Source organism: Monodelphis domestica, chromosome 3, assembly GCF_027887165.1.
Source record: "Monodelphis domestica isolate mMonDom1 chromosome 3, mMonDom1.pri, whole genome shotgun sequence".
Classification (NCBI taxonomy): Eukaryota; Metazoa; Chordata; class Mammalia; order Didelphimorphia; family Didelphidae; genus Monodelphis; species Monodelphis domestica.
The window spans coordinates 48,120,396-48,145,377 of NC_077229.1; the positions used below are offsets into that span (position 1 = coordinate 48,120,396).

Below are 24,982 nucleotides of genomic sequence, written 5' to 3' on the forward strand. Positions count from 1 at the left end.
TGGTCCTTTTCAAGTAGGAAGAACAACCAACTGTACAGTCACAATTTACAGCTCACAAGGGTTTGTTGATGGGTGGTCATATCTCAGACAAGGATAGCTTTCCCATTTTTTGTTTGTTCTTCTTGGTATCCACAGTGGTTTGCACAATGACTTGCACATAGTAGGTGCTTAACAAATGCATGTTCATTATATTCATAGCATTATTAGATTATCTATTTTTTTTAGCCCTTCCCTTCCATCTTGGAGTCAATACTGTGTATTGGTTCCAAGGCAGAAGAGCTGTGAGAGCTAGGCAATGGGAGTTAAAGGACTTGCCCAGGGTCACACAGCTAGGAAGTGTCTGAGGTGAGATTTGAATCTAGGACCTCCCGTCTCTAAGCCTGGCTCTCAATCCACTGAGCCACCCAGCTGCCCCCTAGGTTCTCTATTATAATGAGTAGCATAAAGGAAAAAGAACCGAACTAAGCATTAGGAAGATGTAGATTCAAGTCCTGCCAATGACACCTGCAGGCTGTATAGATTGTGACCAAATAATTTAACTCCTCATCACCCTGGACAACTCTTTAGGACTATGTTGTGGAGAAGGGGCTGACATTCATTGGTAGAGAAGAATCCCCTCACCTGGGACTTCCTGAAAGCAATGAAGTCACAGGTCCATTCTCTAGCCTCTATTATAATAAAAAGTAAGCAGAATTCTTGATTATGAACACAAGCACTTATTAAGCACCTACTAGGTACTAGTCCTGGGGAAACAAAAAGCAGAAACAATCTCTCTGCCCTCAAAAAGACTATAGTCTAGCTGGGGAAGAGAATATTTATAGAACTGAGGGGACAGCTAGGTGGCTCAGTGGATAAAGGATCAGGAGGTTCTGGGTTCAAATTTAGCCTCAGATACTTCCTATCTGTGACTCTGGGCAAGTTACTTGACCCTAATTGCCTAGTCCTTATAGCTCTTCTGCCTTGAAACCAATACTTAATATTGATTCTAAGACTGAAGGAAAGGGTTTAATATATATAATAAATTAAATTAAATTAATAAAATTAAAATATCAAATATATTTTATACAATGTTATTATTATAAATTTATATATATTTTGTACAATTTATAGAAGCCTTTACAAAATACATTGATGAAGGAGAAGATTCAGGAAAGGACTCATGTACAAGGTATTATAAGAACTATTTTTTTTGAGAAGAAAGGAGGGAAGGAATAAGTATATAGTATTGTTACTTTCCTAAAAATGCTAAGTGCCTTTAAAAATATTATTTAATTTTTCTTATTTTTACAAATACTATCTTACTTGGTCCTCAATAATGCTGGGAGTAGGTGCTGTTATTTCTATTTTTTATGACTGAGGAAACTAAAACTGTACAGTGACTTGCCCAGGGTCACAGAGCTAGGAAGTGACTGAGATCTTCTGGCTCCAAGCCTGGTGCTTTATTTAATGAACCACCTAGCTGCTCTTGGCCCAAAAAAGTTACAGTGATGGTGAATGTGGGCATAGGGGAGTAAGCAGATTGACACATCCCATCCAGGAACAGTGGCAGAACCCCTCAGTCCCAGTGCCTTCTCTATATTATTTCTTTATTTCTTTTAAACCCTTACCTTCTGCCTTCCTATCAAGTCTAAGATAGGAGAGCATCAAGGGCTAAGTAAATGAGGTCAAATGACTTGCTCAGGGTCACACAGTTAGGACTCTTCTGAGGTCGGATCTAAACTCAGGTCCTCCTGACTCTGGGCCTGGCATTCTATCCTGTTTATAGCTTGCTTTGCATATATTTGTTTGCATACTGACTTTCCATTAGCATAAGTTTCTTGAGGACAGGGACTATCTTTTGCCCCCTTTTCTATCTTCAGGAACATAGTAGGTGCTTAATAAATGTTTATTAAATGGAATTGTTTTACAGTGGATGGAGTGGGTAGGTAAATAGATTGGGGAGGGCTGGACTGCTATGTTACTCTGTCTCTAGACATTAATCCGAGTCTCTGAGTCTCTCCCTCTCTCTCTCCTCTCCTCTCTCCCCCCTCCTCTCTCTCCCTCTCCCTCTCCCTTTCCCTCTCCCTCTCCCTCTCTCTCTCTCTCTCTCTCCCTCTCTCTCCTTCTCTTTCTCCCTCTCTCCCTCCCTCTCTCTCTCTCTCTCTCTCTATATATATATATATATATACATACATACATATATATATATATATTTTTTTTTAACCTTTACCTTAGAATCAGCAGAAGAGCGGTAAGCGAGAATGGGGGTTAAGTGTCTTGCTCAGAGCCACACAACTAGAAAGTCACACAAAACACAGATTTGACCCCCGGACCTCCCGGCTCTAGGCCTGACTCTCCATCCACTGAGCCACCCAGTCGTTTCCCCAGTTCTCCTCCTGGTCCTCCGCGGTCAATAAATATTGATTAAGATCTTACAAGCACTGTGCTAAGGGAGAGGCAGTCCGTGCTAGCCAGGGGCTTACAATCTAATGGTGGGGGTGCAGGCCAGGCGACTCGTCCAGGCTCACACATTCCAACAGGATCTTAAAACCGGAGGTGAGCCCAGAGCCCGGTCCATCAAGTCACGCAATCACTCAGGGCGTGGCAGTAGAGGTGGGCGGAACCATGCGCTGAGGTAGGCGGAGACAGAGTGATGCCAATCAGTCTGGAGGCGGGGCGTGCTATGAAGGCGGGTTCTTTCTGTAGCTTTAGACCAATTGAGAGATGCTCCTTTGCTTCGCCTGCAGCCGATTGGCGGTTGCTATAGACCAGAGCATTCCGTTGACAAGATGGCCGTAGAGGTGGCGATTCCGGCACTGCTGATGATGCCTTTTCCTTTTTGCTCCTAGCTCGGGTCTCTTGTTGGGGGTCGCAGGGCCGGGCCCGGGCCTCGGCCTCGGTATGAGAACGCGGGGAAGTGAGCTCGGAGCCATGGGCCCGGCCAGGCCTCGCACGCTGTCGGCCTCTCGGCTTCTGCTGCTGCTGTTGTTCCTGCTCTGCTTCCCAAGGCTCCTGTGGGGAGATGTTGGTGGGTAGGGGCGTGGCCTAGACATGGGGGCGGGGTTGTGATAGGGCGGGGTAGGGTGCGAATTCTGCCTCTGACCACCTCTGAGTTCTGAGACCTAAAGCAATTTGCTTCAAGCCTCTGGTCCCCAATCTGTAAGATAGGAACCACAGTAACTGGAACATCTACTGTTAGATACCGTACAGATACTGAAGCCACTGTGGAGCACTTGGAGTCCGTCGGGCCTAGGTTCAAGACCTGCCTCGGCATTTACTGGATGTATGATCCGGTGTAAGTCCTTTAACCCTAGTTTGTTTTTTTTTTTAACCCTTACCTTCTGTCATGGAGTCAATACTGTGTATTGGCTCCAAGGCAGAAGAGTGGTAAGGGCTGGGCAATGGGGGTCAAGTGACTTGCCCAGGGTCACACAGCTGGGAAGTGTCTGAGGCCAGATTTGAACCTAGGACCTCCCATCTCTAGGCCTGGCTCTCAACACACTGAGCTACCCAGCTGCCCCCGTAACCCTAGTTTTTGAATTTATCGCCCTTCTGCCTTGGAATCCATTTGATTTTTTTGCTTAAAAAAAAAAGACTTTATTTTCCCAATTATATATAACAAGATGGGTTATACATATACACGTTTGCCTATTGGTCGTTGTAAGAGAATATTCTTATAAAATCAAAACCCCAAAATAAAAACACAAATTAACCAATGTGAAAAATAATATGCTGGGATCTGCATTCCCACTCCAACAGTTCTTTCTCTGGCTATGAATAGCATTTTTTTTTCATAGGCCCATCAGAATTGTCCTTGATCATTGCATTGCTGAGAGCAGTTAAACCCATCTCAATTGATCATTCCACAGTATTACTGTTATTGTATACAATGTTTTCCTGGTTCTGCTTATTTTACTCTGCATCAGTTCATTTAGATCTTTCCAGATTTTTTTTTAAATCATCCTGCCCATCGTTTCTTATATCATCATATGCCACAGTTTGTTCAGCCATTCCCTATTGGAGTCTATTTGATTTTAAGACAGAAGGTAAGGGTTTAAAAAAACGAGATAACATATAATGCACTTTGCAAACCTTAAATTACTATATAATGGTTAATTCTGACATTGATAATTATTAACATTGAGGGGAAAGATATTTGCAAAGCACTTTGTAAACCTTATAGCTTATATATATGTTCATATATATATTTATGAAAATGCTAGTTTTATTAACATTGTGAGGATCCTATGAGCTAATGCCCAGGAAGTACTTTGTAAATCTCAGCACCCTATGTTGTTGTTCCTGCCTACAGGCAGTAGGTACTGAGGGGTCCCAGACCTCTGCAGCAGCAACCACAGCAAACAGCACTTTTGAGTTCTGGAATAAGAGCTCTTTGGTTCAAATGCCATTTCTGTCAGCTTTGTGACCTTGGCAATCAATCACTAGGTATTTATTAGGTAACTACTCTGTAAACAGCGCCAGACAGCCTTCTGTACCAAGAGAGAGCTGATCTTGGCACCCAGAGGGTAGTAGAAAGAATGCTGGCTCCAGGCAGAGCAGTTTAATCTTTTCTGTGGCCTGGACTCCTTTGGAAGAATTAGGTTTTTATTTTTTTTTATTTAATTATGCTTCAGAATTTAGTTTTTTATCTTTTTTTATTATAATGTTTTATTTGATCCCAATTACATGTAAAATCAATTAGTAACATTCATTTTTTAAAGTTTTAAGTTCCAAATTCTTTCTCTTTCCCCTCCCTGATACAGTAAGCAAATTGATATAGCTCATGCAAAACATATCTCCATATTGGCTATTTAAATGCACTGAAGAAGACACATAGGGTTGCGAAGGAAACAAATTATATTGAAATAGTTACCAAAATATTAAAAAAGGCAACTTCATATACCCTAGATTAAGAATTCTTGCACTAGATTCTCCATGACCCAGGTTCACTTGACCCCTCTGATGCTTATTCCTTCTGTTAAATTTGGACAAATATTTCATTTCCCTGGGCCTCAGTTTCCTCAACTTGCAATTGAGGAGGTTGAATTAGATAACTTCTAAGGTCCCTTCCAGTTCCAAATCCAGGATTCTCTTAAAACCTGTGTTCAAATATTGCTTCAGACAGTTTACTGATTTGAGGACCCTGAGGAGAGCCTTCTAAGCTTTCAAGAGTTCTAGGCAACTTTTTAAGACTGAAAGAAGGAAAGGGAGTTTCCTGTACCAAGAAAATTATTTTCTATTCCCATATAAAGGGCATTTTTATCACTGAAAAGAGCCAACCCCACCAGAGCAAAGAAAAACAATTAGCATCCCTGGGGAGGGCATCTTCCTGTTACTTCCATCAGAGATACATATCTTACTTTTTTTTTCTCTTTATCCTTATACCTTGTCTTGTATCAATTCTAAGGCAGAAGAACGGTAAGGTCTAGGCAACCAGGATTAAGTGACTTACCCAGGGTCATATGGCTAGAAAGTATCTGAGGTCACATTGGAACTCAGGACCTCCTGACTCCAAGTTTGACTGACTATCCAGCCATGCAGCTGCTCTGGGAAATTACTTTCCATTTATTCACTATGTATCCTACATGTATGAAATTGTTTGCTTGTTGTTTTTCCCATTAGATGGAGAGCTCCTTGAGGACAGGGGCTCCCTTTTGCCTCTCTATCCCCAGCTCTTAATCCAGTACTTGGCACATTTTAGTTGTGTCTGACTCTCTGTGACTCCATTTGGGATTTTCTTGGCAGAGATACTGGCGTGGTTTGCCATTCCCTTCTCCAGCCCATTTGACAGATGAGGAAGCTGAGGCCACTAGGGTTAAGGGACTGGCCCAGCGTCACGTGGTTAGTAAGTGTCTGAGGCTGGATTTGAACTCCAGGTGCAGCACTCTATCCACTGGACCATCTAGTGGCCCTGCCTGGCACATAGTGAAGGTGCTTAATAAATGTTTGTTATTGTTGTTATTGACTCTAACCCTCGGCCATCCATACACACACTTAAGAAGGCATTGCTTGACTGACGTTCTTTAAAGCTCTTTGAGGTTCTTACCTTTAAGGTATTAATGTCTGTCTCTGACTCTTCTCTTTCCCAGTGTTTCTGCCTTCTTTCATTCATATGTCTGATACTTCGGCTAGTGCATCCTTGATTGGAGATACAGAGAACGTCAGCCTTACTCTCTCTGTGTTGAATAAGTCGGGTAAGGAATCTAAGCTGCTGATTTTGAGAAAACCCAATACCCCCCCACACCCGAGGGATGGAGGCCTAATTGGGACACAAGGGGAAGAGACTAAATAATCTTCCAGCCTCTGGCTGTCTGGTGTCTGATCGTGTGACTCCCAGATTTGGCACTTTGGGGGATGAGAAGAGAGGAAAGTAGGAGGATTTTTGCTTCTGAGATAGTTACAAGACAAGATTATGCTCTTTAAAAGGGAGAAATGCCTTAAACCTGTGGACACAAAGGTAGGATTAAAAAGCCTAATAACCTTGAAAACATTCTCTGTTCTTACCTCATTTCATTTAGGAATTTTGCCAATTTCTGATTGTGGATTGCAGAATAATGGAACAAGCAACTGGACTCTGACAGTGACTCCTGGTGTGGTATGTTCAACATTCAATCTTGTCATTTTTCATAGACATGTGCCACCTCCTGCTCAAGAAGCTCCCATGGTTCCCTATTACCTCAAGGATAAACTAGTTGCTCCTCTATTAGTCATTTAAGCTCTCCCTGCTCTGGCTCTATCCTTACATTTCAAGTTTATTGCCTATGACTTTTCTTGATACATTTTATGTTCCATCCAAGCTGGCTTCCTTGCTCTTCTCCCCCTATTCTATGAGCATCCCCATCTCTGGAAAGCCTTCCTACCTCACCTGCATCTCTGAGAATCCTCAGCTTCCTTTAAGGCTCATCCCAAGAACCACCTCCTCCCCATTTCTGTTGTCTTCTTCCTTTTCCTCAAATTACTCTGTATCTACTTTTCTATGCTTTGCTTTGGGGGGCTATGTGCATAGTGGTTAGAGTGCTGGGCCTGAAATCAGGAAAACTCTTCTTCCTGAGTTCAGATCTGGCCTCAGAAACTCACTAGCTATGTGACCCTGGGCAAATCACTTCCCCCTGTTGGCCTCAGTTTCCTCAACTATAAAATGAACTGGAGAAGGAAATGGCCAACCACTTCAGTATCTTTACCAAGAAAACCCCACATGGGGTAATGAAGAGTTGGACATGACGATCAATAACAACAAATACTTTATTTTTACTTTCTTATATACTTTTTGTTCTCATGGCCCTCCTTAAGGGCATGAATGTGTTTTGCATTCTCAGTGATTGCTATTTTGTAGTTAGCTAATAAATGCTTGTTGTATGAAAGGGCTCACAAATGTGATGAGTGTCAAAAGAAAGAATATAGGATAGAACTTTTATAGAGTTCACTATAATTTACAGAATAGCTTCTTCAAATGAGCCTGTCAGACAGGTTCTGCAGGGATTATTAGCCCCCTTTTGCAGATAAAGCAACTGAGGCTTAAAAAAGTTAAGGGAGGGGGCAGCTGGGTAGCTCAGTGGATTGAGAGCTAGCCCTAGAGACGGGAGGTCCTAGGTTCAAATCTGGCCTCAGACACTTCCCATCTGTGTGACCCTGGGCAAGTCACTTGACCCCCATTGCCTAGCCCTTACCACTCTTCTGCCTTGAGGCCAATACACAGTATTGACTCCAAGATGGAAGGTAAGGGTTTAAATATAAAAAAAAAAAGTTAAGGGACTGGCCTTTAGTCACACAACCAACAAGTATCTAAACTAGGACTTGAACCCAGGACTCTCCAGTTTCATCTTATTTTATCTTCTTTCAGGATCTGACAGCAGGTGGGAAATGGGGTACAAGGGGGAGAACAATGACTTTGAAGTCATAGGAACTGGATTTGAGTTACTGCCTCTATAACCTCAAACAAGTCACTTTCCCCCTTCCTGGGCCTCAGTGTCCTTTTAGAGTAAGGTAAGGGGTTTGACCTCCATCAGTGGCCTCCGAGAGCCCTTCCAGCCTTAGATCTGTGATCTTGGGGCAAAAGGGTTTGCTGTGAAGATCTTGGTGTCATTGTGGAGAGACTGTGAACATGGTATCAGGTCTCAGTTCTGGGGTTTCTTGGTGATTTGGAGCCTTTTTCCCCTCTTTGAAAATGGGGGTAATCCTGGTGTTTCCCATCCTTGCCAGAATTACCCATGGGTCATTTGGGCAGATCAGATCACTGCTTGTGGTCTCAGCTTCCTTAGTTGTAAAATGGGTAGGTTAGGCTAGATGGTCAATCCCTAGAGTCCATTTTAGGATAAAGGCCTATGCTATCAGTTATAGGATTTTAAAGCTGAAAGAGATGTCAAGGTCCTCTGTTCCTCCCACCTCAATTCTGATCTGAGCCCTAGACAAATGAAGGTATTGACTTGACACCTAGAAAGATGCCAAGTGAAGGAAGAAATGGTGGGTGGGTGGGCTGAATGAATTGTGGAGGAATCCATGAGGCACCTCCCACTGGGCCTTGTCTGTGTGACTCCCTGGCCCTGACTTCATTTTGGGGATTTCTCTTTTGAGAGCAGCTCAGCCAGCTGTAGAGAAGGTGTTGGGTTTAGAATCAGAAAGACCATAAGGTCTTGTGGATCATTAGATAGAGAGCTGGAAGGGTCTTCAGAGGCCAGGGAATCCCACCCTCTCATTTTTCAGATGAAGAAACTGAGGCTAAGGGAAGCAAAGTCACTTGCCCAAGAGTTACCCAGAGATTAAACTTGGGTCTTATCTTAATGATTCAGAGCCTCTTTCTTCATCTATAATAATGGGGTAGTAATAGATACCCTGTCTACCTCAGCTATAATTGCCTGGGAGACCTTGGGCAGTCACTGGCCCTCAATTCTAAGCTCAGAGTGTCAGAGGCAGGTCTTGTCCAGGCAAGTCATTTAGGTCTCTTAGCTTCTAGCAACTCCCTAGGACTCGGCAATTAAGTCCTAGACTGTCATCTGCATTGATGGAGGGAATTCCCTCAGTGATGAAACATCAAAGTAAAATCAGGAGGGGCTGGCTAGAGGCTTCGTTGTCTCTTGGTGTGTGGGATGGTTGTGATTATAAATAGATTTTCTAAGTCAGATTTGAGCTAAGGCAAGTATTTTTTTTTCCAGGGGATCTCAGAAGTGACCATAAGCTTGAATAGTGATTTACAGTCCTGCCTCTCTGAGACACTTTCCTTCTCTGAATTTCCCTGTATTACTGATACTCTGCTGGTTTCTGCATCCCACAACTCATCCTGTTTGGCACACTTACTCGTTCAAGTTGAAATCTACCCTAACATTTCCTTTGCCCAGAATGTATCAGGTAAGGAAATAATGGAATCATTTATCCCAAAGCTGCAAGGAAAGCTTTCTTAACATCATATTTTAGAATTATATTGGTGATTTGCTTTGTGAATAGAAAGGGGGGGAAAAACAAGCTTGCAAGACCCACACAAGATCTCATTAGAAAACCAGCTGATTTTTCACGTGTATGTGAGGATTACTGGTCAGTATCATGATCCAGCCCAGACTTGGAGCTTATAAATGAGGCGCAGTGGTACTTGTCAGAATTAGCAGTGATTTAAGACTGCTTTTTAATTTTTAATTTGATTCAATATTTTGCTTTCCCAATTACATGCAATAACAATTGTCCACATACATTTTCTGAAATTATAAAATCCAAACTGTCTCCCTTGCCTCTCCCTTCTCAGAGATGATAAGCAATTTGATCTGGATTATACATGTATTATCATGCAAATCATACTTCCACTTTGGTCATTGTAAGAATACTCTTAAAGCCCAAACTCCAAAATAAAACTGTAAATAAATTAATGTGGAAGATAATATTCTTTGATCTGCATCTGTCTCCAACAGTTCTTTTTCTGGAGGTGGGTGGCAGTCTTTATCACAAAGCTTTCAGAGTTGTCCTGTATCATTTGTATTGTTGAGAGAAGAGCTAAGTCTTTCACAGTTGATATTGCACAGTATTGCTGTTACTGGGTACCATGTTCTTCTGGTTCTGCTTATTCCTCTTTGTATCAGTTCATGTGGATCTTTCTAGCCTTTTCTAAAATCATTCTGCTCATCTCTTCTTATAGCACAATAATATTCCATCCCACAGTTAGTTCAGCCATTTCCCAGTTGATAGACATCCCTTCAATTTCTAATTCTTTGCCATCACAAAAAGAGCTGTCATAAATATTTTTGTACAAGCAGATTTTTTCCCCTTTTTTATGATTTCTTGGGGATACAGACCCAGCAGTGCTATGGCTGGATCAAAGGACAGACATTCTTTTATCGCCCTTTGGGCATAGTTCCAAATTGCCCTCCAGAATGATTGGATCAGTTCACAACTCCACCAGCAATGCATTAGTGTCCCAAATTTGCCACATCCTCTCTAACATTTATCATTTTCTTTTACTGCCATATTGGCCAGTCTAAGATCTTTTTTAAAAAGCATTGGATGGCAGCTGGGAGCACAGTGGATAGAGTCAGGGTCGGGAGTCAGGAAAACCTGAATTTAAATCTGGCCTCAGATACTTCCTAACTGTGTGACGCTGCGCAAATTACTTAACCCTGTTTACCCATCCCTTGCCACTCTTCTGCCTTAGAGTTGTTACTAAAGCAGAAAGTAAGGGTTTAAAAAATTGGGGTGATTTTAGAGACATTATCGTTACCTTTAGTTTCTTAGGTGAAGGAGGTAAAAATATGTTTCCATTTTTTTCCTCCAGGCACATTTTATTTTCCTTTCCTATTATATGTAGAAGCCATTTAAAATATTCATTTTTCTCACATTTTGAGTTCCAAATTCTTTCCTTCTCTCTTGAGATGGTAAGCAATTTGATATAGATTATACTACGCTATCATGTCCTACATAACGTGTTACTGCAGTGAAGTAGCATGGCATTGGGAGAGTGACATGACCATGGCATCAGGAAGTTCTGGGTTTCAATCCTGTCTTTGCCATCTGACTCTCAGCAATATCACTGTCTAACCCCATAAGCTTCAAAACAGTTGTCAGTCTGCATTGCTTCTCTCCCCAGGTGCTTCAGAGATCAGTGCAATCTCAGTTCTGGACCCAGAAAGTTGTTTTTTTTTTAATTAAACCCTTAACTTCCATCTTGGAGTCAATACTGTGTATTGGCTCCAAGGCAGAAGAGTGGTAAGGGCTAGGCAATGGGGGGGTCAAGTGACTTGCCTAGGGTCACACAGCTAGGAAGTGTCTGAGGCCAGATTTGAACCTAGGACACCTGTCTCTAGGCCTGGCTCTCAATCCACTGAGGCACCCAGCTGCTCCCAGAAAGTCTTTATTACTGTGATATCCTCCTTCAGATTTTGTGATTTCCCAACCTGAATGTGCCTGGCACTAGTTGGCTCTCAACAAATGCTTACTAATTGATTTACAAATTCTTTAACTTGGCTTAAAGGTTAGATGTAGCCAGTGACATGGTTGAACCACCTCATACCAACTGAAGAGCTAATTGTTAAATTTTCAGTATGAACGTTCACACCTTGGAAACCAGCCAGTGCTTCAAATCAGGGTTTGATTTATTGTTTTGTTGATTGTCTAAATGAAAGAAAAACAATGTAATAATATAGGGACTGCTAGGTGGTACAGTAGATAGAGAGCCAGGCCTGAAGATGGGAGGACCTGGCTTAAAATCTGATCTCAGACACTTCCTTGCTGTGTGACCCTGGGCAAGTCACTTAACCCCAAATTGCCTAGTCCTTACCACTCTTCTGTGTTGGAACCCACACTGAGTATTGCTTCTAAGAGAGAAGGTAAGGGTTTAAAAAAATAATGAAGATTAAGCTTAAACATTCTGGGAACACCTTCCCCCCCACAGCCAATTGTTAAACATTTACGAATACACTCCTGCTTGCAATATTGAATATTGCAATAATATTGCATATTGAATAACAGGGGCTGGTTTTGATTTTCCCTTTTTCTTTGTATCCCCAGAATTTAGCACAGAGCCTGATACACAGTAGGTGTTTAATAAATGCTTGTTGTTTAACTGAATAAGAAAACAGTCTTTTTAAAAAATGACTGAACTATCTGGATATCTGGAACTGACATAAGAAACAGGACTGTGTTTTCCTCATTTTATAGGCTCCGAGTGTTCTAAACACATTATTACCATAGATACTATGTTTCTTAGCATGGTGCCTCGCATGTAGTGGGTCCATGACAAGTATGTATAGAGCTGAATTGATATGTGGAATTTAAAACATCTGTTTCTAAGCACCCCTAACTCTCAGCCATATTCCCCAACTCCCAACCTCTACCCCCTGCCCCCTGGCAGCTGTTCATGCTGTCTCAGGGGTAAGCACCAGCCCTTTCGGGCTCCAGATGCCCCCCATCTCAGCTTTTTATTGAGTTCTCAAACTCCATCCCAAGTCAGAAGTAGGGTGCACCATGCAAAGCACTTCCAAGTATTTGGGGGCAAGCCCAAACGAAGACAGCGCCCCTTAGTGTGCTCCTAGTAATAATTGTGAGCTGAGCTGTCCACTCTGACCCCATGACGGTGTGAAAAGTTTTGCAGTCATTGAGAAAGAGAGGCAGAACAGATAAGAAAAGGATTGAATCCCCAATTGATAAATGGGCAAGGGACACGAATAGGCAGTTTTCAGATAAAGAAATCAAAACTATTAATAAGCACATGAAAAAGTGTTCTAAATCCCTCCTGATTAGAGAGATGCAAATCAAAACGCTGAGGTATCACCTCACACCTAGCAGATTGGCCAATATGGCAGCAAAGGAAAGTAATGAATGCTGGAAGGGATGTGGCAAAGTGGGGACACTAATGCATCGCTGGTGGAGTTGTGAACTGATCCAGCCATTCTGGAGGGCAATTTGGAACTAGGCCCAAAGGGCGATAAAAGACTGTCTGCCCTTTGACATGGTAAAATGCCATTAGCAAGGACCCTGCTCAACCATGGATGGGTCAGGCTGAAGGAATAGGTGTCCTGGGCCAGATCCTGATCTTCAGGCCTCTCTCCCACTGTAACTGGTTTGAACTAGGGGTTAACCCTCTCTCCCTTCCAGGCCATTGATATAATGGGGTTTCTCTAGATTGTGTTATGTATATTATAGAGGAATGGAGTGATTTTTAATGGTATATTTTAAATATTTGGGTGCTAAAAGTAATTCACGTAACACAAATATTTAGCTCAGAGTATCCTTCTTCTCACATCCGTCCCTTTCTCTCTCTCCACTCACAACACAGCCACCTACCCTGCTCAGGCTCCCGTTGCTTCTCACCCATTTCTTTTAGTAGCCTCCTAATTGGTCTGTTTGCCTCTAAGCTGCCCCCGCTCCAAGCTATTCTGCAGCCAAAAGGATGTTTCTGAGCCGAGGACTGACCATGTTGCCACCTTCCCAAGAAACTAGAGCCGTTTCCCATGGCCGCTGAATAAAGCGAAGATTGCTCTCAGAGTCCAGGCTCCTCGCAGCCACGTGCTCTCGGCATTTCAGCCCTGGTCAGTGATAAGGACACGGTCTTTGGACCCGGGCCAAACACCTCCCCATTGTTCTCAACAGATCACTAGAGCGGAAGCCATTAAGTCAGTCCCTCTCTAGGCCAACTTCCGCCTGGAGAAGTTTGGAAGGCCATTGGGCTCCTTCTAGGGCAAGGCCCCGATCCTGATGCCATCCCAAGAGCTCGCAGAGCAGTGATGAAGTCTTCTGGGTCAGACGCAAGAGGAGGTCATCCCCCAGGAGCTCTCGAAAGGCGCCACCGCCCTTCTCTGTAAAGGGAAAGGAAACCGCCTATCCCGTGACGGTCATCGGGCGTGTGTGAATCATTGCTAGCAAAATTCCTGCCAGGGTCTTCCTTGGTCGATCGATTCGTCACCTGGAAGCTGGGGCTCTGCCCAAGAGCCTTAATTGGGTTTTCCTGGCGGCTGAATGGGCCTTCTCGGCCACTGTGCCGGCGGGATCCATGGCGGGCCTGCAGGCTATGTGGTTGGTTGGGGCCCGATGGCTTGGAGCTTGGCTCAGAGACAGCCTATCTGGCCTTTGGGCCGCCAGAGACGTGCCAACCTCTGTTTCTCTGCCTGTGTTGTAAAACTTCCTTCTTTTCTTCTTGCCTTTTCAGAGAGTGCTGCCAGTGTTCCTGAGCAGAAGTACAAGCCCTTCGGTCCCTGTCCTTGTGACTTGGTCTCTGGGGCCTGTGACGTCCGCTGCTGCTGTGACCAGGTAGAGGCTTCCCTCGTCAGATATGGACGCAGAAGTGGTCAGAGCAGCTGCCGGGCCAGGCCCACCTGACTCTACGGGCAACCTTCTAGGGATTCCTTACCAACAACCGTCTGTATTATTTCAACCCCAAATGTCTTAGCTTCTGCAGATCTCGGGTTAGTTTTGCTGAAGGATAGAAAGTAGCCAAAGGGCTGAGCTGGGTCGTTCCAGTTTCCTCTTCCAGCCCCAGCTCCCCCGGAGGCTGTGAGAAGGCCTCTTCTGACTCAGTGGTTTTTACTCTTTTTCTAAATCCTTTTGGGTCAATTCAATTCAGCAGAGATCTATTTAGCACTTAGTGTATGCAAGGAGAGGATTTGTTATAGTGGAAAGAGTTCTGGCCTTGGAGTCAGAAGCCCTGAGTTCAAATTCTGTCTCTATCCTTCACTAACTAGCCGTGTGACTCTGGGCAAGTCATCTCTTCTCTGAGGATAAGTTCCAGAAATGGGGTTAATAATACTTAGAGTTCTTTCTTCACAGGGACATAGGGAAGACCCAATGAGACAATGATACTTGAACCCATGGACCTCAGGGGCAGGGGAGGGGAGGGCTGAACAGAGCTGGGGGAAAGAATGGAGCCAGGAATGCTAGTTCTTTTTGTGATCATTCCTTCCAGGAGAATGCAGGCGCCTTTAGGGTACCTCAGCATAGCATGTTACACCTAGGATTGGGACTGGACCTGGGACTTCCCTGGTTTAGGGACCTCCCAGGAAAGGAAATTATCCTCTACTAATGTGAGGGAAGTCAGCAACTTCCCTGCTCCTTATAGTCTCAAAGAGTTGCCCAGGGCTGTACAAGACTTGCCTAGGGTTATACAGTATGTCAGAGGTAGGATTTGAACCCAGGTCTGAGGGCTCTGAGGCCAACTGTCTATTTGCTATTTTACCCAGTTTAGCACATAATAGGAGCTGTATAAATGCTTGTTGAATTGAATTGAATTTTTTTTCTTTTTAAACCCTTAACTTCAGTCATTGAATCAAAACTAAAGCATTGGTTCCAAAGCAGGAGAGTGGTAAGGGCTAGGCAATCTGAATTAAGTGGCTTGCCCAGGGTCACATAGCTAAGACATGTCTTCCTATCCCCAGGCCTGACTCTCTAATCACTGAGCTACACAGCTGTCCCCCAAATTAACTACTTTTGATCAGCACATTTACAAAATATGTTATCTATTTCTTTGTCTTGCTAAAGAGTCTCTGAAACAATTTCATTTTCCTTGATTTCTCAGGGTTGTCATAATGAATGTTTTCTACCCTGCCTTAGTTTCCCCAAATTTTAACTCTTACAAATAACAGTAACTCTCCTTTGCCAGAAGATAGTGATGTATTTCAGGCTTCTGGCAGTCTTTAGGGTTCTTTGCCCCTGTGTTCTTTGAATTGAGGTTGCATGGCAGGCGCACTCTGTCTAATTTACTTGACACATGTCATTCACACAAGAGTGCCATCAGGGCTTTAGGTCTTCCTAGTTACTTTTGCACTTAAAAAAAAATAAAACCAAACCCTTCTCTTTTAGAATCAAGACATGAATCAGTTCTAAAGTGGAAGCACTATCAGGCATAGGGAATGGGAGTTAAGTGACTTGCCCAGGATCACACATCTAGGAGGTGTCTGAGGCTAAATTTTAACCCAGGACCTATCTCCTGGCTTCTTGCCTTAGCTTTATTTGGCTCCCATAGAGTGTTCAACAGAGATAGTGCTTGTTTCTGCTCTGTTTTAGCACAAGCACCATCTGGTCTGCAGGATGATGGAGCCTTTCTCCCACTCTGTGGTTTCACCAGCAAGATCTGGCTTTGGTGCCATCAAGTGTACAAATATCTTTTTTTGGGGGGAAGATTTTGGTGGACGGGAGCAGCGTAGGCTCTGGCACGTGGGCTGACTGCTCTTTTGTATATCTTCTTCCCAGGAATGCCGGCCCAATTTAATAGAACTGTTCAAAGATCATTGCCATACAGGAGTTTTTGGTGGACAGACAAACCCACCTTTCGACCAACTGTGCTCTAACAGTGAGACAAATGAGAGGCCAGATTGGTTTCCCTTCTTGTGTGTTCAGTCCTCTCTGGAAAATAGCCCCTTCCTTGGTCTTTTCTTCGATGGTTCTATGTAAGTAGAAAAAGTCTGCCATGAATAGTTCTTGTGCCTGGGTGCTGATGGAGCTACTCGTCTGATTGGTCATGGACTGATTCCTATTCCTATTCGGCAGAATTCTTCTCTGGAATTCATCTTCTTTTATCCCCCCCCCCCCCCAGGGTTTCTTGTGCTGTGCATTTGAAAGAAGGATGGCAAACCAATGGCTTTGGCTGAACAGCTAATGGTTCAAAATGTGAACAATAATTCTTTCTTTTTCACTTGTAGTGTTCGCCATAAAAAGACCATGTTCGAAATGCCTTCATATGTTCCCGTGAAAGACACGTCGGATTTTGGCTATATACAAGGCGATCCACTTATAACAGTGAATAAAACGTATTTCACCATCCCCCAGGTCAGGACTTAAGTTGAAAGATGTGGCCAGCTTTTTTCTTCTCAATCATCTATCAGTTTCCTTCTTTAAACTCATTAGGTATGAGATGCAGGACTAGACCCTGGTGGTACCACAAACACAGACCAATCCCTGACCACAATATGCTTCCAATTCTCCTAATTTCTCCCTCTTGTTTTTATTTTATCTCAGACCTTCGAGGAAATGGATGTGTGATTTGAGAGACATAAATATATCCTTCAGCCCATCCTTACCTGCCCAATCTATGGGACTTTTGGCCATGTTCTCCCTTAAAAAATTTTTTCTAAGCCTTACCTTCCATAATAGAATCAATACTGTGTATCAGTTCCAAGGCAGAATAATAGGAACGGCTAGGCAATTGGGGTTAAATGACTTGTCCAGAGTCACACAGCTAGGTTATGACTGAGGCCAGATTTGAACTCAGGATGAACTCTAAGCCTGGCTCTCTGTCTTTGAGCCTCCTAGCTGCCCCTTTGCCTTTCCTTTTCCAGCTAATTTTATGATGAGGAAATAGAGCAACAGGCTTAAGTTACTTGCCCAGGGTCACACAGCTGTTAAGTGTCTGAGACTGGATTTTAACTCATATCTGGCTCTCTATCTACTTTACTACCTCCCTATTTATTTTCACTAGTGTTTTGCACACCTTAGAGCACCATGTAAAAGTAAGTTGTTTTTTAAAAAGAACAGTTATTAGATGCATAGATTTAGAGACAGGACAGACTGTAGAGGCATTTTGAGTCCAAAAACTGTGTTTAACAGATGGGAAAACTGAGGCACAGGAAAGTCAAATGATTTGCTGTTGAATAGCTGAGGCAGGCCTTGAACCCAGCTCTTCCTAACTGAGCTTAAGTGCACAGTTTGCTAAGCTATTCACTTGCTCAGCTCTTGATGTCTCTTACTGTGTTGAAAGGATCACACCAACCAGGTTACAGCTCATGCTTTCTCTAAGTTTGACCAAGAACCATTGGACTGAAATTCTTTTGAATAGCCTTTTAGTGGACTTTCGATATACTGGCTCAGTTACTGTTGTAGAAGTTAGAGAAATAAAATCAATTCCCTATGTGTTACTTAAATAAAATAATTTTTAGTTACATATAATCTTTATTCTTTTTTCCCCAAATATTCTTTTTTGTTATGAATATATTTTATTTTACCAATTACATGTAATAACACATTTACACATGTTTTCTGAAATCATAAGATCCAAATTATCTCCCTTTCTTTCTTCCCTCCATCCCCCTTAGCTGGCAGGCAATTCTATTTCCATATTGTTCATTTTTGTAAGAGAATAATCATATAAAACCAAAACCCCCAAATAAAAACCCAAATAAACTAAAGTGAAAAATTGTCTGCTTTGATCTGCATTCCAACTCCAACAGGCCTTTCTCTGGAAGTAGCGTTCTTTGTTGTAAGTCCTTCAGAATTGTCCTGGATCATTGTATTGCTGAGAGTAGCAAAGTCTATCACATTTTATCATTTCACAATATTGCTGTTACTGTGTACCATGTTCTCCTGGTTCTGCTTATTTCACTCTGCATCTGTTCATGTAGGTCTTTCCAGCTCTTTCTGAAATCATCCTGTTTATCATCTTCAGTATAATGGTATTCCATCACATACCACAATTTGTTCAGCCATTCCCCAATTGATGGACATCTCCTCTGTTTCCAATTCTTTGCCACCATAAAAAGATCAGTGAGAAATATTTTCATACAAATAGGTTATTTTCCCTTTTAAAAAATCTCTGAGATATAGATCTAGTAGTAATATTTTTGGATCAAAGGGTAGGCATTCTTTTACAGTCCGTTGGGCATGGTCCCAAATTGCCTTCTCCTAGAATAGTTGGATCAGTTCACAACTCCACCAGTAATGCATTAGTTTCCTAATTTTGTCACACCCCCTCCCAAATTTATCACTTTTCTTTACTGTCATATTGGCCAATCTGGTAGATGTGAGGTGGTACTTTAGAGTTTTTTTTAGTTTTTGTTTCTCTAATCAAGAGGGATTTAGAACATTTTTTTCATATGATTCTTGATTACTTTGATTTCTTCATCTGAAAACTGTTTGTTCATATCCTTTAACTATTTGTCAATTGGGGAATGACTTATATTCTTATAAATTTGACTTAGTTTTCTATTTATGATCTCAATTTTTAAACAGTTTAAATTATTCAGTGAGTTTTTTTACCCAAGCCATTGTCTTATTTCCTGTGTGAATTTTAAGACCTTATCTGTGATAGGAAAGAGCAAATGAAGGCGAATGCACTAAGTATATGGATCTTTATGGGCAGTGGTTTCCTTTACGTTTAGTGAGATGCCTGCTTTGGAGGGGGCACAATTATAAAAAAGACCCTGGTGTGATCCCAGGTAAATCACCAAATCTCTCTGAGTCTCAGTTTGCTCATCTTTAAAATGGTGAGAATGGTACCTGCCTTTTCATGGCTCCACATGAAATAATGTAAAAGTGTAGAGCTGATAGGGCTATGATAATATTGGTTTGCTATTATATGGAGCATCATGGACTTGAAAATGAAATCTCTTCATAAGTCTATTCTACACATGGATTAGCAAGTAATTTATGGTGAAATGTCTAGCAGCTAGCCTTTGGTGAACCTCTATTAGCCAAGGAAGCAGGCTGGGGCCATTGCTTTTGTTGTGGTCATAAACCTTGTCTTGTTTTCCTTGTCCTTAGATGTCTCTGGTGGGGCAGTGTACTCAACATGCCCCGGTGGCTTTCCTTAAGGATTTCGATGTGAAGTGTCTTATTAACCTGGAAACATACCAACGGTCAAGTGTTAGAAACAGGACTATAAAAAAGGGTACCTTGGGAGGTATGTTGCTCTTGTTAGAGGGGAAGAAAGAAAAGGCCCTCATTCCTTTGAGAGCCGTGATGTTAGAAAGTATTACTACTGGACCATTTCAGTCAAAACATATTCATTTGTCTTTTGGAGAAGCTGTTTTAGTTTTAGAAATACTTAAAAGGGCCATTCCTATATAACACTTTTAATTAATTTAAATTTTATTAGCATTTGTATAGTATTTTGGATTTGCAAAGTGCTTTACAAATGTCTTTTTTGATCTTCGTAACACCTCTCAGAGAGGTGCTATTATTAGCACCTTTTTATAGATCACAGGGAAGCAGACAGAGGGGAAGTGACTTGCCTAGGGTCACACAACCAGTAAGTGTCTGAGGCTGGATTTGGATTCAGACCTCCTTGACTCCAGGTCTGACATGTTCAATTAGGATCAAATGAGACAATAAACGTAAAATGCTGGGTAAATGACAGCTGCTGGTATTCCTCTCAAACTTGTCATCCTCATCGTCCTTGTGCTCCCTAGCAACAGGAGCTTCTATGTTTGACCTCAGAGGGCTGAGATGGGTGTCAAAGGAGTGGATTGATGGGCAAGAGAGGCACCCACTGCCAAAGGTGCTACCAGTCCAAAGAATAACTAATAACTGTAATAACCCTAGAGTAAATAAGTAAAGGAGGAGCTGTATTCTTTTTCACAACCAGGTGGCATCAACTGCAGCTCTCCCCCAAAGCCCCACTGATCTGGGCTGCACCGTTCTTGCTGTGACCTTTTCCCACAGGCCTGTGTGGTCATGTCTGATGTGCTCCGGTGGGTCAGCTTGCTTTGCGTGTGGCATGGAGAGCAGCCTCCGTTACCGTAGTTAGGAATATAGAAACAGGCTGTCTCTTTGAAGAAGAAAACCGTGGTTCTGATGTGCAACACAGGCCGCTTTTGTCTTCTTCCTAGGTAGCATCACAATCCAGGTGACAGAAGAGCAATCAACTGCCTTGGACAAGTACATCTCTAACACAGGTACCTTACTTACACGTTGGCCCCACCAACCTGAAAATCCTGCAAGAAGCCAGGAAGACAGTGATTCTAGAGAGGAGACTTCTAGAAATGTCTTTTTCCAGATAAGAACATAAGCTCCTAGAGGGCAGGAATGATTTCATGTTGTCTGTCTCCCCAGCTCTTGGCATGCAGTAGGTGTTTAATAAATGTTTGTTGATGGATTGACTGATAAAAATCTTTAGGATGGCAATGAATATGTTGGTTTGGTGAATAGTTACAAACTATCCTTGGCCCCTGAGAGAGGTGGGGGAGTGTGGATGTGGAATGCTGCATTTTCTGATGTGGTCACTATATTTTGACTTTGGCTTAAGGTTTAATAGGAAGGTCTTCCTGGGAAAGATTTGTGAAAAAACCAAAGGTGTTAGTTACCCATTAAATAAACCAAATAAGGAAAAAGTCTCTGGATTTAGAGTTCTGGGACCTGGGGACCACTACTAGCTCTTGGATCTGCTACCTGGGTGACTTTTGGCCAATTACTTCCTTTCTGTTTCCTCGTCTGTACAATAAGGGGGCTGACCTAGATGACCCTTGCAGGCCCTTCTAGCTCTAAATGTATGATTATATGACTTCCCGGAGCCTCAGTTTCCACATTTGTAAAATGGAGAGTTCTGATTAGCTGACAATTCAGAGCCCTCCCAGCTCTACATCTCTGTTCCTTTGAAATCAAAGGTATGGACTCTAACACTTTCCAGAGAAGGTAACAATCCCTTGGGGCTACAATTCTTTTCACTGACTCCTTTTACTTTTAAGTTTGACCATTTAAAATAGTGACTTTAATGTGGTAATGACTAAGTCACTTAGACTTTTGGTGAAATGGTTGGATTTGAGGAGAGAGGCTCTTTCTGTGTCTCTTGGATCTGGTCTAACTCTGATTATGCTCACTCAGAAGGGAGTGTGCAGCTCATAGGACTGACTGTGTGGGTTTGTTTTCAGAAGTAATTCTTCCTCCTGAAGAAGTTTCAGACACTGTGATCTTGGAAGAGCATTACGTTTTCATGTGGAAAAATACGACAATTACTGAGGCCAGTGCCAAATTCATTTGGGGAAAAATTCATCCCAACCAGCAAGGTAATACCTAGAGGGAAAGATAATATGATTTTTTTTATTTGGAGTCTTTTTTTCCCCTGTCTTTGTAAAGCCTCTAATTAAAATAGATCAAACAGATTTTTCATATGTTTATGACCGCATTAAAGATAGAGAGGTATGAGCATATATTTCATATGTATTTTATTTTCATAGTTTTTTATTTTTCTTTCCAATTACATGTAATGACAATTTTTAACATACATTTTCTAAAATTTTGAGATCCGAATTCTGTTCTTCCTTTCTCTCCCACCTCCCTGAGATGGTAAGCAATTTGATGAGTTATACATGTATGATCCATACAAAACATATTTCCATTTTGGTCATGTTGTGAAAGAAGATACATAAAACAAAAACCAAAGAAACATACACACACTCACAAAATAAAGTAAAAAATAATATTCTCCGATCTGTATTCAGATACTTGTCAATTCTTTCTTTGGAGGCAGATGGCGTTTTCATCAAAAGTCCTTCAAAATTGTCCTGAACCATCGTATTGATGAAAATAATGAAGTCTTTCACAATTGATCATACAATATTGGTGTTAATATGTACAATGTGTTCCTGGTTCTGCTCACTTCATTCTTCATCAGTTCATACAAGCTTTTACAGGTTTTTCTGAACTCATCCTGTTCATCTTTTCTTATAGTACAAAAGTATTCCATTACAACCATATACCACAACTTGTTCAGTCCTTCCTCATTTGATGGACATCCCTTCAGTTTCCAGTTCTTTGCCATCACAAAAAGACCCGCTTTAAATATTTTTGTACAATTGGATCCTTTCACTTTTTTCCCCCCAAATCTCTTTGGTATACAGACCTACTGGTGGTATTACAGAATCAAAGGGTGTGTATGCAGTTTTATAGCCCTTTGGATATAATTCCAAATTGCTCCCCAGAATGGCTGGATAGGTTCATAACTCCACTAACAATAGATTAGTGTCCCAATTTTCTCACACCCCCTCCAACATTTCTTATTTTCTTTTACTGCCTTATTAGTTAATCAGATCTCTGGGGTAGTCTCTCTGAGTTGTTTTGATCTGCTTTTTTCTAATCACTAGTTATTTAGAACATCTGTTTTGGAGATTTGAAATATAATTATAAAGGATTGACCTTGTTCCCAAAGAAGAGAGGAGAAAATCTATCTTTCTGCCTTCTTTGTAGAGGTTGGGTTTATGAGTTCAGATTGTCACATATATTCCCATACTCTGTTTTTGTGCCGATTAGTTTTGCCACTGCCTTTCCCCCCACATCTTTGTTTTATTTTTTTCTTTTTGGTCCAAGGACTGGCTCTGGGAAGGGTCAGAATGCATTTGTAAATAAAGATGGCAAAAAAGCAAAAATTTTGAAAATAAAATGCATTTTTAAGAAGTCTGAGAAACAGAACAGATCCATCATTTCTTTCAGAGGAATTAACAGTGTTTATTAAATTTGTTGTTATTTTATTCCTAGGAATGTTGACACAGAGATTCAAAGTCATGTTTTTAAGCTTTAATACTAAAAACATCAAACAACGATCTGGAAATCCAGGTAAGATGGTTATATTTTGATTCTTCTTGTGGAAAAGTCAAGAATTAATGTTTTTTAAAAATTCATATCACTCTTCTCCCCAAGCCAACCCTTTAATTTCCTTCCTTCCTTCCTTCCTTCCTTCCTTCCTTCCTTCCTTCCTTCCTTCCTTCCTTCCTTCCTTCCTTCCTTCCTTCCTTCCTTCCTTCCTTCCTTCCTTCCTTCCTTCCTTCCTTCCTTCCAAATCCAAAGTCCTCAGTACGATGATTTTTTTTTTGAGGCCTGGGAGTGGAGTTTAATGAAAGCTGTGGAAAAAGTCTATTGGTTCTGTGTCATCTTTGGCAAGTTACTTGACCCCTCTGGGTCTCAAGTTCTTGTCTGTGTCTCTATGGACTATTTCTAGCTCTAATCTTTGATCCTGTCTGTGGTCCTCTGTCTAATTCACTAAGAGATTTATTTCTTATTGCAGAAAGTAACTCTGAGCTAGGGAAAAGTGAGACCCAAGGAGGGGTTGTGTGTGTGGTACCCAAGGGTCAGCCTCTCTGAGAGAGTGATGAGGCTCTGTGCTCATGAGTGCCAGGATGGGGAGGGCAAGGGGCTAAACATATCAGAGCCATGGATTCTTCTTGCACCAGGTTTGGCAAGCCTCACACAGTGAAAAAGGCTGAGAACTAGAAGTCAGAAAGACCTGGGTTCAAATCCCTCTGCAGACAAATCCGATTCTTCCTGAGCAAGGCATGTCATCTCTGTGGATCTGTTTGTGGATTCAATGGACTCTAAGGTCTCTTCTAATTCTGAATTTATGATCCTGCTGTGAATCTACTAATTATAGAGGGATTATGTTCTTTTTTTTAAAAACCCTCACTTTCTGCCTTAGAACCAATTGGTTCTAAGGCAAAAGAGCAGTAAGGGCTAGGCAATGGAGGTCAAGTGACTTGCCCAGGGTCACCCAGCTAGTAAGTTTCTGAGGCCCAATTTGAATGCAAGACCTCCTGTCTCCAAACCACCCAGCTGCACCCGGGTGATTATGTTCTCAGAGGGGAAGGAAATACCAGCACTGATAAAAGTAAAGATCCCCACATAATCAAAATATTTAGTGCTTTGATCAAGCTTTTCCAAACCCTTCACAAACATTATCTCATTCGATCTTGACAGCAACTTGGGAGATAGTTACCATTATGATCTCCATTTTATAGTTGAGGAAACTGAGGTTAAGTGACATGCACAGGATCACATAACTAGTAAGGAAGAGTTTGATGCTGGATTTGAATTCATACCTTCCTGGCCCCAAACCCAATGGTCTATCTACCTTGCTACACGGCTGTCTCTGATGCAGACTGCCCCCTTCTAAACCTTAGAAGAGAGATCCATGAGTCTTTGTGGTTGAGCCATTTTTGCCCTTGGGCTGGTGCTGTCTTTCCAGCAGGTGTCCAGCCCATTCATTGCTGGGCCCATTTAAAAACGTGCCAGGGCCCTCTATTTCTGCCCTGTTCTTCTGTTGATGACACTTTCACATCCTGGGTTGAGCATTATTTTCCTTTGGTTTTGCATATTCCCTTTGCTTGAGACAGTACTTGATGCCCCCAAGTCCCTTTTAACTGGTTCTGGAATAATCTTAGTAGAAGAAAAGCCTGTAAGCCTCCTTCATCGTTTATATCCTTTCTTAGGTTACCACTTTGGCAAGCCGGTGAGAGCCCTCGATCTCCAGAACGCTACTAATATCACCACCATTAACCTTTGGCAGCCAGGTAATCTTGATGGGTTTGTTATCATTCCTTCTGTTCCAGGTTCTTGTTCTCTG

At 42.1% G+C, this 24,982-nt stretch overlaps 1 protein-coding gene across 4 annotated transcripts in view; it reads left to right on the top strand.

Moving 5' to 3' along the window:
* Positions 1 to 2,874: 2,874 nt before the first annotated feature.
* Positions 2,875 to 24,982, top strand: part of TCTN2 (tectonic family member 2) — a 45,010-nt gene continuing 22,902 nt past the window's right edge. For 2 of the 4 annotated variants that reach the window (XM_056821883.1, XM_056821885.1), the window contains exons 1-12: positions 2,875 to 3,007; positions 6,069 to 6,173; positions 6,498 to 6,574; positions 9,129 to 9,321; positions 14,099 to 14,199; positions 16,135 to 16,331; positions 16,584 to 16,710; positions 19,417 to 19,555; positions 20,484 to 20,549; positions 21,522 to 21,656; positions 23,125 to 23,202; positions 24,849 to 24,929. In XM_056821883.1, coding sequence (XP_056677861.1) covers positions 2,881 to 3,007; positions 6,069 to 6,173; positions 6,498 to 6,574; positions 9,129 to 9,321; positions 14,099 to 14,199; positions 16,135 to 16,331; positions 16,584 to 16,710; positions 19,417 to 19,555; positions 20,484 to 20,549; positions 21,522 to 21,656; positions 23,125 to 23,202; positions 24,849 to 24,929 — 1,426 coding nt within the window. In that variant the 5' untranslated portion in view covers positions 2,875 to 2,880. Of the gene's footprint in view, positions 3,008 to 3,050; positions 3,275 to 6,068; positions 6,174 to 6,497; positions 6,575 to 9,128; positions 9,322 to 14,098; positions 14,200 to 16,134; positions 16,332 to 16,583; positions 16,711 to 19,416; positions 19,556 to 20,483; positions 20,550 to 21,521; positions 21,657 to 23,124; positions 23,203 to 24,848; positions 24,930 to 24,982 lie in introns of those variants that run through there. The other 2 variants (XM_056821884.1, XM_056821886.1) reach the window with 2 other exon arrangements.